At 37.3% G+C, this 11,810-nt stretch overlaps 3 protein-coding genes across 4 annotated transcripts; 2 read left to right on the top strand and 1 right to left on the bottom strand.

Annotated features, from left to right (window-relative positions):
* The first annotated feature begins 1,950 nt into the window (after positions 1-1,950).
* LOC125194219 (hydroxymethylglutaryl-CoA synthase) lies at positions 1,951-5,986 on the top strand. Its single transcript, XM_048092326.1, has 12 exons — positions 1,951-2,187; positions 2,813-2,919; positions 3,474-3,606; positions 3,735-3,878; positions 4,078-4,236; positions 4,387-4,460; positions 4,538-4,613; positions 4,723-4,778; positions 4,864-4,951; positions 5,062-5,202; positions 5,309-5,458; positions 5,545-5,986. Exons 1-12 carry the CDS (start codon positions 2,125-2,127, stop codon positions 5,734-5,736), a joined length of 1,383 nt encoding a protein of 460 aa, XP_047948283.1. The 5' UTR covers positions 1,951-2,124; the 3' UTR covers positions 5,737-5,986.
* Positions 5,987-6,061: 75 nt separating this feature from the next.
* Positions 6,062-9,964, top strand: LOC125194220 (sucrose-phosphatase 1-like). Of its 2 annotated transcripts, none has more exons than XM_048092327.1 (9): positions 6,062-6,200; positions 7,050-7,133; positions 7,205-7,504; positions 7,608-7,709; positions 7,934-8,128; positions 8,212-8,502; positions 8,866-9,052; positions 9,539-9,585; positions 9,667-9,964. In XM_048092327.1, the coding sequence occupies exons 2-9, from the start codon at positions 7,074-7,076 to the stop codon at positions 9,760-9,762; spliced, it is 1,278 nt and encodes a 425-aa protein (XP_047948284.1). In that variant the 5' UTR covers positions 6,062-6,200; positions 7,050-7,073; the 3' UTR covers positions 9,763-9,964. The 2 variants fall into 2 exon arrangements, with proteins under 2 accessions (XP_047948284.1, XP_047948285.1); XM_048092328.1 differs by lacking the exon at positions 6,062-6,200 and adding an exon at positions 6,505-6,526.
* A 357-nt stretch (positions 9,965-10,321) lies between these two features.
* On the bottom strand, positions 10,322-11,689 carry LOC125193223 (cucumisin-like). Its single transcript, XM_048090985.1, has 3 exons — positions 11,484-11,689; positions 11,081-11,406; positions 10,322-10,986 (listed from the first exon to the last, which is right to left on the bottom strand). Exons 1-3 carry the CDS (start codon positions 11,687-11,689, stop codon positions 10,322-10,324), a joined length of 1,197 nt encoding a protein of 398 aa, XP_047946942.1.
* Between the last annotated feature and the right edge of the window lie 121 nt (positions 11,690-11,810).

Below are 11,810 nucleotides of genomic sequence, written 5' to 3'. Positions count from 1 at the left end.
GTAAAAATGAATTTGATTATGAATAAGTTTTATTTATCTTTTTATGGAATATAAAATTTTGTTATGTTTGTATATAGTTTGATCTTATGGATAAACACAATTTATCCATACATGTCCTAAAGATTTTATTTTAATTATGCTAAATATAATATTTACATTTGTACGAAAGTGAAATTGAACCTAAAACCTTACCTAGTGAACCCGAGACCTCTCGCTAAAGAGACTCTTGTAAAACCTTAGTTTTTGCAGTGTTAAAACATATACTCACTATTATAATTGAAAATATGAATATTAGTTATATGAACATTCAATTTTAAAGAAATGCAAAAACCTACTTTCACATTGCTCTATGCATATGGAATTACAAATGCTACACCAAAAATTTGTAAATGTCTTTTTTCTTTCAAATTACAAATATTACTCGAAGTATGGCATAAACTATAATGAGTCTCATTTGGCAGTTCTAAATTCAGATTGATATTTCCTTGTCGATATTGAACACATAAATTATTAAATATAATAAATAATAGTAAAAGACAAAAATAATTTAGATACCACTCGAATAGTTAAAACTTAGTATTTCAAGTTGCATTTGAAGTATATAGTACAACATTTTCAACGTGTGACAAAGGACATTGGACTACTCAAATTACAAACTCCAAAACGTCTCCTTTCTTTTAGTACTACCTTGACTAATAGACTATAGTAGTAATATTTGTATATTATCAGTCCAAAATGTAATACCGAAATTTTATATTTCATGAATTTAGTAAAATAAACAAACATTTAGAATAAAACATTAAACATTATTACTAACTTTATGTTACCCAATAATTTAAGGACATATATAGGATCCAGTCAAAAGTCTACAGTGATTTTTTCATATTAAGATACTACTAGTATATCAGTTACAACTCAAAAAGGACAAACAAAAATAATTAGACATCAGTTACAACTACTAAAACGGACAAACAAATTTTTAAAATACAATGAAAAATTATTACACAAAATATTTAATAGAAATTTAGATATAATAATCCAATATGGTTTGTTACCATTTAAAATTTTGACAAGATAAAAATTATTTGATAAAACTTCCAACCTAAAGGTTGAAGGTTAAATAAGCTAAAGTACGATTGTATAGAGTTTGTAATTTTATTCGAAAAGAACCAAAAAATTGAATATATTACTAAAAATAAAATTGAGATATGATAATAAAAAACAAGATTAAATATTGCAACTTATAAATTCAATTTTTTGAGGTAAATAAAAATTCTGACATTACAAAATTTGATAGCATGAAGAGAAAGAGAGAACCGAAAAACGTAGGAACCGACAGTTTCAGTTTCAAAAATTAGAATCGAGTATGGCCGCTCAACAAAGGAATTGTTGGTTTTAATTCCGATTCAAAATCATATTTACAGGCAATAGTCACCAATATTTACTGATTTTTCAATAAAGTCGACAGTTAACCGGCAATTATAGGTCCAAAATTCCAGAGTTGAAACTGGACTGATTGAATCAATATATCGCTTCCAATCCATCCCATGAGAAATAGTTACAATTCGAAAGTTAGAATCGTCATTTTTGTTCAAGCCGAAATGACTGTTCCGTTTTAACCATAGTACATCCCTAGCCGCCAACTATAGTTCCAAAAAGCTATCAAATTGAAATTGTAACGATTGAACCACTATACCGATTCCAGTTCAACCCACGAGAGTTAGCTATGATCCCACATTAGTACACTCAGTTTGGTTCGAGCCAAAAGTGACCGTTCTGTTTTAACCATGTATCTCTGTAAGTATCAAAATAAAAATCGACCAAAACAAATAAATAATAATAATAATAATAATAATAATAATAATAATAATAATAAATAGTAATAAAATAATGAATCATATGGTTGGTGAGTGGAGAATCACGAAGTCTGCATTTGGGGGCTGTGAAAGCTAAGAAAATGGAAAAATACTGAATTTCTGCTCTCGTTTGACTCTTCCCTATATATACACTCCACTCTCACCACCTTCAGATTCACACACAATCCAACCATTCCTTCTCTCTCATCGCTGAGTGCTGTGTGTGCTCTTTAACCGATCCCTTATTTCCTTCCTTTCCTCAGCTGAGATGGCCAAGAATGTCGGGATCCTCGCCATGGAAATCTACTTTCCTCCGACTTGCATCCAGCAGGTGAGGATTGATACCTCTCCAAATTTCTGTTTTATTCAACAAATTTTGAACTTAAACACCTAAAGCATGCCTAAACAGTTCAGTTTGTTGTGTGCGTTTCGTGCTCATAGTGCTTTGTTGCTGTTTGATTTTTTGCGCGTGTGTATGTTTATAGGCTATTGATGGAAAAAATCTGATTTTGTGCGTGCGTCATCGTTTGTTTTGCTCCGATTTGTTGAATCGATCCATCGAGAAATTTGAATTTTTCTCTGCTGTGGAGCTTCGCTTCTCTGTCTCAATCAATCTCATTAGGCCTTTTTTGTTTTCATTTTGCTGGACTCTAGAGTTTCAGATTTTAGAGAAAAATCAAATTTTAGATTCGCTTTGAACAAACTTTGCGTCTTCGTCTCCTTTTTTGTGTGCTGCGTTCCTGATTGTTGGGAGGGAAAGCGGATCTTAGCATATCTATATGAATTGATGTTTTGGACGATTTCTCATCTTTTTATTTTGAAGGGGATGTTGTTTCTTATCTGTAGATACTCATTAGCACGATTGTTACTGAATATTTTAAGAATTTAGTTATTTTAATTTAAGTAAAAGTATGTGTTGAGCTGGATAATTCAATTTGTTATATCACGCGTTGCAGGAGGTGTTGGAAGCTCACGATGGAGCAAGCAAGGGGAAGTACACAATTGGGCTTGGACAAGATTGCATGGCATTTTGTTCGGAGGTCGAAGATGTCATTTCCATGAGGTAATGAATCGATATGTCCGCACGAAAAAACAGCTCTTTGTTGTGTTTGGGTTGATTGTATGATTGTATATTAGTGATGATGTTGACCTGCATTGTCTTATGGAACATATATTGAAAGGTTATGGTTGGCTTTTGGTAGCATGATGATTATATAGGCCTTTTTTGGTAGTTGAAGTGGATTTTCTGGATTAAAACATGATCTTGCATCAAATTTTCCTGTTGAAAAAAAGTGAATGTTCATTATCAATCGATTTATGTAGTACTTGGATAGAATACCCTTAAGTTGGAAAGTAATCTATCTGTAAGATGTTTTCATATTGCTCTAATTCCAAAATGTAACCAGAAGGGAATAATTATTTTACGAATCTATTGCATCAGATGATGATTAGATATGGTTTGGCAAAGAACTTTCACGGTATATGAACTTAGAACGAATATTCTATCTTCCGCTCACTTGCTTAGTAACACAAACCAAAAGTAGTAAATAAGAATTACTCCATAAGATTATGGTTACCTTGAATTTTCTAGCTAATTTTAATCTTTTGAACTTTCAGCATGACAGCGGTTACTTCACTTCTAGAAAAGTACAATGTTGATCCTAAGCAGATTGGACGTCTTGAAGTGGGAAGTGAGACTGTACTCGACAAAAGTAAATCCATCAAGACATTTTTGATGCCGATCTTCGAGGTATTTTGGTTTATTTTCTACATTTGAACTACACAAGCTTCGATACCATTTTCTACTTTTCTGGTTTATCATGAATATATTAGAGGCCATATTATGGTAGCTTATAAGTTTTCCATGTGCATGAACAGAAATGTGGCAATACTGACATCGAAGGTGTTGACTCAAGCAATGCTTGCTATGGAGGGACAGCAGCACTGTTTAACTGTGTCAATTGGGTGGAAAGTAGCTCTTGGGATGGAAGATATGGGCTTGTTGTCTGCACCGACAGTGCAGTATGATCATCAACTTTATTACCTTCTATATTTGGATTTAAATTTTAAAGGTGTTGAATAATTAAGCAAAAAATAAAAGTAGCCAATTATTTTTTTGTCTCTTGATATTATTTGTTGATAAAACATTGGTGCTTATTTAGATTCTATTAAATATCACATGTTCTTGTTTTGTTCTTTACCCTTTTGCATCATTTGACAGGTATATGCCGAGGGACCAGCTAGGCCTACTGGCGGGGCTGCAGCCATTGCCATGCTAATAGGACCAAATGCGCCTATTGCTTTTGAAAGCAAGCTTAGGTCGAGTCACATGGCTCATGTTTATGATTTTTACAAGCCTGACCTTGCCAGTGAATATCCAGTAATTTTCTTCTAAGTCCTTTTTCTCTTACACATACTTTTGTTGTCAGAAATAACGGAATCTTGTAGTTGGTGTTATGAAAATGATGTTCTCATACAAATTCACCACATTATTTGTTTGTTTCTCTTACGGTTGAAGTTAATCTTGTAGGTTGTTGATGGCAAGCTTTCTCAGACTTGTTACCTTATGGCACTGGATGCTTGTTACAAAGGCTTCTGTCAAAAGTAAGCTCAGTTGACAATTGACTTGCTTTTGCGTCTCTGTTCTTTATCACCGGTATTAACTTTCATGTACAATATAGGTTTGAGAAGCAGGAGGGCAAGCAGTTCTCGATCCTGGATGCGGACTACTTTGTATTTCATTCTCCATACAACAAGGTACTTTATGTAAACCGGGGTCCTGCTTAACAGAGTTTAAGAGTTTTTAGTGTTCCCGTTTTCTCCTGAAAAAAAGAAGCTTTGTTGACATTTTTCTTGAAACCTGCAGCTTGTACAGAAGAGCTTCTCTAGACTGTTGTTCAATGACTTTACGAGGGAGGCCAGGTGAACATTATCTTCATCTCTAGAGTGTTGACGACTTACTTGTCACAAGTCTCTGCTTATCTAACTCTATGGTATGATTTTTCAGTTCCATAGATGAGGCTGCTAAAGAAAAGCTGTCACCATTTTCATCATTGAGCAACGAGGAAAGCTACCAAAGTCGCGATCTTGAGAAGGTCAGAATCATTTTCCCATTTTCTCAATCTATGTTGATGATAGTCTATTGCTATACCACTTTTATGCTAAGGTACAAACAATCTTTTGGCTAACGTGAATCTTTTTACAGGCATCTCAACAAGTCGCAAAACCTTTCTTCGAGACCAAGGTGCAACCATCTACTCTTATCCCAAAACAAGTTGGGAACATGTACACAGCATCACTCTACGCTGCATTTGCTTCCCTCATCCACAACAAAAGCAGCACCCTGGTAAACATCCATTGATCTCGTGGGATCAGCTTTGCTGGCTTTATGAATGCTGTCAGTACTAAATATGCGATATTCATTTGATAGATTTTGTCATTTGTTTCTTCAGGCTGGGCAGAGGGTCATATTGTTTTCCTACGGGAGTGGTCTGTCAGCCACTATGTTCTCTCTCCGTTTCACCGAGGGAGAAAAGCCTTTCAGCCTGTCCAACATCGCATCTGTCATGAACGTTTCGGAGAAGCTGAAGTCGAGGCATGAGGTATGTTGGAAGTCTAGTCCCCTCTTAGTTCAAATGTTTATTCTTGGTGGAGATAGTTGTTGATAAAACACTCTTCCCATATGCAGTTCCCACCAGAAAAATTCGTCGAACTGATGCAGCTCATGGAGCACAGATATGGAGGCAAAGACTTCGTCACGACCAAGGACTGCAGCCTTCTTGCACCAGGTACATACTATCTCACTGAAGTCGACTCCAAATACCGGAGATTCTACGCCAAGAAGGCGATTGCAAACGGCACCGTTGCCAACGGCCACTGAAGATGTCTTATGCCATAAAAGCTGGCTTCTCTTCTGCCTAGTTAATTCAGCACATAGAGAAATAATCTATTTTCATTGTTTGATAACAAGCATTTGAGTTGGTTTGACAGATGAATTATTATCTGTAGTTTATTTGAGTTTATATTTCATTGTTTTTCTCTCTTTGATTCTGGAAAAGAACCATCATAGATGGGTGTATTCTGTTCTACATCTTAATGGATTCAATTAATCATACATAAAGTTTGCACTATCTTTATTGTCCAATCCAATTTTTCACAAAAAATTGCTAAAAATCCAAATTTTCACCAAAACTAAAATTAGTGTTTTTTCAGAATTTGTACTAAAATAAAAAAGGGTAAATTATCCAACTGCCAAACCAAAATTGAAAGGCCGAGATCCAAATAAACGGTTCCTCTCTCTTCACCTTTTGCAACGCAATCGCCACCTCCGCCGCTGTTGATCAGGTATCATCATCAACGCCGCTTCTTCTTCGTTGTATTAAGAAAAATAATCAAATTGAATCAAGGCATTTATGTTAGGTTGTCAATCTGCGGTTGGAAATGTTTCAGATGTGTGATTACTGAAGCACAATTTCCCTAATTGTGTTGTTCTAACCTTTTTTGCTGCATAATTCTTCTTCCTTTCATTTTCTAATCTCTTTGTCCGAGCTAAAAAAACCACTTAAACATCGATTCAGCATATTTATCTGATGTATTTTCATATCCCCTGAATTCACCTATGCCAAATCTGGCAGAAGCTGCGAAAAAGTTGAAGATTCAGAAGATCTAAGGTGGATATGTCAATCAATTGGCATAATAAAGTTTGATGTTTTGATGTTTGCCTGTGATAATTGAACCCATAAACACATCTACTTAAAGAAAACGAAATGCACCTTTTTTGTTGTTATAAATGTGATATGTGATATACATGTCATGATCACATTCATATTTTGCAATAAATTTCCTGGCAATTTCAATAATGACGAAAATATCCCTAATAAATGGTGCAAAAAGGAACTGCTATCAAAATTCAAACTACTGTTCTCAAATTTTGTTAAAGTAAAATAGTGTAGATATAGATAATTGGAGCCTATGTAGTAAAGGTATTTTAATTGACGTTTGAGATCACGACTGTTCTTTTTTCGTGTTGCATATGAAAAAAATAAATGCTTCATCTCTATATTATATATTGTTGGAGAACAGATTTGAATTCATCATATTATATGGGATGATTGCTGGCTAAATATTTAAGTTGTTAAGCTGATCCCTTGTGATGTTTAACCAATTATATGAAGGCTTTTTGTTTCATTGCAGAGTGAATATAGCTTTAGAAAGATAATGGACCGGCTAACTGTGAATGCACGCCTCATGATTGTCTCTGATCTTGATCATACGATGGTGAGTCTCAGTAGTAAATATTGATATTTTATTCAGAGGGGACTGCAATAATGAGTGATGAGATACTGCAGGTTGATCATCATGATCCCGAGAATCTCTCACTTCTTAGATTCAATACCTTGTGGGAAGCAAAATACCGTAGTAACTCTTTGCTAGTTTTCTCCACCGGGAGGTCACCCACACTATACAAGGAATTGAGGAAAGAGAAGCCCATGCTAACCCCTGATATCACAATAATGTCTGTGGGAACTGAAATAACTTACGGTAATTCTATGGTACCGGATAACGGTTGGGTTGAATGTTTAAATCAGAAATGGGATAGGAATATAGTTCTTGAAGAGACCAGCAAGGTTTCAGAGCTTACTCTTCAGGTATGGTTATTCCATATTTGGCATACAAGGGGATGACACTATTTTATTTCCTAATGTTTGAGCTGGCTATACATGAGGTCACTTATTCTATGGCATGATGCAGTCTGAGACAGAGCAACGACCACACAAAGTGAGCTTTTATGTTCAGAAAGACAAGGCTGAAGATATTACAAGATCTGTTTCGACTTGCTTAAAAGAACGTGGGGTATGACTTGCAGTATAATAGTTCAAACTTTGATGGTGCCACGTCTCTATTTCGGTCTTGAATTTCATTCACATTGCCCCAAACATTTCCAGTCTGTGCTTGTTGTCAAATATACATCTACTGCAATATAGTCATTTCTTCAAGCTAGATTGTCAGTCCCTACCTCAGATTTCTTTTTTTTTTTTGGTCTCACTAGTTATAGTCTTTTCATGCTGATTTTTCAGTTGGATGTCAAAATAATATATAGTGGAGGTATGGACTTGGACATTTTGCCTCAATGTGCTGGAAAAGGGCAAGCACTTGCTTATTTGCACGATAAGTTTAAGGCCGAGGGAAAATTACCTGAAAACACACTTGTTTGTGGCGACTCTGGAAATGATGCTGATCTATATACTATCCCAGATGTACATGGTGTCATGGTTAGTATTTCACCTGAAGTTGTGAAGCAAGCTTGTGTTAGTCTGTAAATGGAAGCTTTTCTAACTTTTTTTTGAGTCTGCAGGTCAGTAATGCCCAGGAAGAATTACTGGAGTGGCACGGTATATATGCAAAAAACAATCCTAAAATAATTCATGCAAAGGAGAGATGTGCAGCGGGTATTATAGAAGCCATCGGCCACTTCAATCTAGGTCCAAGTGTATCTCCTAGAGATGTTACAGACTTATCTGATTCTAAGTTGGAGACCTTCGATCCTGCTTATGAAGTTGTGAAGTTTTACTTGTTTTATGAGCGGTGGAGACTTGCTGAAGTTGAAAATTCGGAGCTTTATTTGGAAAATCTGAAGGCAGTTTGTGTATGTTTGGCTTTGCTTTTCAATTCTAGTTTCTAGTCCAAATGCACTGATATATATGGTATCTCTTTAATTTCTGTTTTTCTGTTGCAGTGTGAAAAGAAAACCAGTTTTATATACCTTTTCTGTTGAAGTATTCAGGATCTTAACTGCTTTATTCCTGTCACATACATTCACCAGAGATCTTTGGCTTTACATGTTCATCCAACATTTTTATTATAAATAAAACTTATGTTTCCTTTTGTTGCTTCATTAGACCAATTCTGCCACGATCACTTCATTCTTAACTTGTGTCTTACTGCTTATTTAGTGTTTTCACTTTGAAGTCCTTTGCCGTAGGCTTCATCCTTAATTATGCTCTTGCAGAGTAAATCTGGGATTTTTGTTCATCCTTCTGGAATTGAAAAGCATCTCCATGAATGTGTGGATTCACTAAGAACCTCTTACGGGGACCAAAAAGGCCAGCCATTTCGTGTTTGGGTAGATCAGGTTTTACCTGTGCCGGTTGGGTCTGACTCATGGCTGGTGAAGTTTAAGAAATGGGAGCAATCAGGTGATAGTATAATCCTATTGTGTTTGTACCAAATCCTTGCTTTAAAATGCTAGCTTTTTCTACATAGTTATTCTGTTAGCTATACCAAATATCCGCCTTTTCCTGACCATCACTTGACCCTTTGTGTTGGAGCTTCTTGATGCAAGCTCCATGTTACTGTTGAGTGTTGTGTGGGGAAGCGAAGGGTGGTGGCATCAAACTCAACTGCATTTTCGAATAATAGTTATGGTTGACTAGGGTTGTGAATGGTACCTGGCAGAGGTTCATATTCAGGCCGAAGTTAAAGTTAAGGACATTGGGAAACTGTTAGCTTGTAATTAGCTATAATACGCATTAAAAGGCTTTATGATTTACGCATTTACTGTTCATATATTTCCAAAGCATTTTTCGCGAAGTCGGAGAATTCTATAGTTTTTGATATTGGCATATTATAGGTCTACAAATTCTTCAATGCTCATTGCTTCCATCTTCCCTCATCTCTTGCAGGTGGAGAGCGGCTATGTTGTTTGACCACTGCTTTATTAAGTTCAAAAGTAAGTCGCTAGTCTCGTGCCCAACTTTCTTGCTTTCTATATGCGTAATGGTTTGCAATACCTTCTGCAATTTGGCCTCAGGATGTGACCGTGGCTGATGGCTTAACTTGGGTGCATGTCCATCAAACATGGTTCAAGGACGCAAGCCCAGGTGGTGACGCACAGTGGTTGTTCTAGTCTCTCTCTCTCTCTCCAAATAAATGTAAAAGATATGCTACTACTCAGAGCTGTTAAGTTTTTGCTGATGTTCATGTATTCATCCAACCATGTGAGGATGGATTGACACACAATACCTTAGTTTTCTATATACATGTATTTGATATTGTTGATATACTTACACTAAATAATTACTACTTGCATCTCTTGCTTATTTCTTCTATTACTGATGGTTCACTTGTTACAACCAGCAATATAAAGATGGATAAACGTGTTATCACTACCTTTTTTATGTTTGTTACAACTAAATCCGAACACGACGTCTGTGCTTGAATTTAGACAACTGTTTTATTTAATTTAAGTGGAAACAGCTTGGCTGCTCGAGACATGGGACTTAACAGCCCCTTTCTTGTTGCCATAACATGAAAACACTATCTAACACCCTGGTGGCCTTGAGTGCAGCTTGGCTACGTTCAAGGACTCATCCCCAGGTAACAGATCATTATTGATGCATTTAATCAGAAAATGTGCAGCTTAATCTTGGCGCTGCCCTCCACTTGATGAGTCTTCCCTGACAGAACTATGGAAGTGGTTTGCGATGTGCAACGCCTCCAACTTTCTGGTATACAGAAGAACGGCGGGGAGATGCAGATACCGAATCATCGTCAAGATTGTAAGGAGCGCCAGGGATGTAGTTGTAGACTGCAAGTGGCGTCCTGACCAAATGCGTTCCATTTTCCTCCACCCAGTAGATTGCAGTCGAGGTGATTGGCTGCTGTGAAATGGCTGGTCCAGTGACATTAACTGTGAATGTTTGGGTTTCTCCAACTGCTGAGAATTTTAGGACGGAGGGTTCAATTGTAATGTTAAACAGATGTTGTGTTGGCGCGCCGAAGAATGCTCCTATGTCGTAGATAGCAGCGTAGGTTGAGTTTGGTGCACCAACGTTGGTTACTTTTCTGGTGAAGGTGGCGGCAATCGGCTGGTTGTCTTCAACATATAGTGAGAATGAAGGGTAGTTAAGATCCCATGCTCTTCCGGGTTTTATACCGTCGCAAGTGCTGTTATCTCCTGTCACTAGCCTCAGAGTGGAACTGTTGTATCCCTGTTTGCAGAGGAAGTTGACATAGTCTGCTTCTGATGCATCGAATACAAGTCCAGGATCGACTGCAGCAGCTGGGTTGATCTGGCCCGAACCATACGCAAATTCAAGATCCTCACTTTTAGACGGGTCCATGACATAAGCTGATCATCAAGGAAAGATTGTCATCAACAAAAGTGTTCATCAACTCTTCAGACATATTTGATAGTATGAGCGCAGAGAAGGTAATTCACTCACCTGTAGTCATGAGGGCTGATTTAATGGCAGCCGGCGACCAATTGGGGTGAGCAGCTTTGACGTAGGCGGCAGCACCACTGGCATGAGGGCAAGACATGGATGTGCCAGAAATGATGTTGAAGAGTGTGCTTCTCGTGTCGCCATAGTAGATTGAGGATGGTGACAGAGGAGACCATCCAGCCAGAATGTCCACACCAGGTGCTGTGAGGTCAGGCTTGAGAATGTCTGGAGAGATGGGGCTCGGCCCTCTGGAAGAAAATGAAACAACATCGGGAGCCATGGCGTCTTTCCATGCCTCAGTGAAGAAAATGGTTGCAATGGGATTCCTGAAATGGGAAAATGTGTTACATAATCTGTTCTTGATTATGGAAGAGAGTTACGTTTAAGGTTACTCAACACTCACTCTGTGCTTCTAATGTATTCAAGAACGCTCTTCCCTTCTGAGGGGCTGATGAGTGAAGTTGGCAGAGGCCAGCTGAAGCCGACGTCGAGATTTTCAACGTTTACGTCGGACATGATGTTTCCAACACCATTAGCTAGAAGAACACCAGAACCATCCCAGATTGTGTCACAGTACACAATTTTACCAGACACTATATCAGCATTCATGGCTCCGGTTAGGCACCAGCCGGCGATTTCTGGATTGGAACCGACAGTGTAGTTGGCAGCATCTCCTCCCCATATCAGAGGGTATGTAGTCCCATTGAGCTCAAAGGTATTGATGTTGATT

The sequence above is a fragment of the Salvia hispanica genome, chromosome 6, assembly GCF_023119035.1.
Source record: "Salvia hispanica cultivar TCC Black 2014 chromosome 6, UniMelb_Shisp_WGS_1.0, whole genome shotgun sequence".
Classification (NCBI taxonomy): Eukaryota; Viridiplantae; Streptophyta; class Magnoliopsida; order Lamiales; family Lamiaceae; genus Salvia; species Salvia hispanica.
The sequence above is the reverse complement of the archived record's forward strand: the minus strand, read 5'-3'. Positions and strand labels throughout refer to the sequence as shown.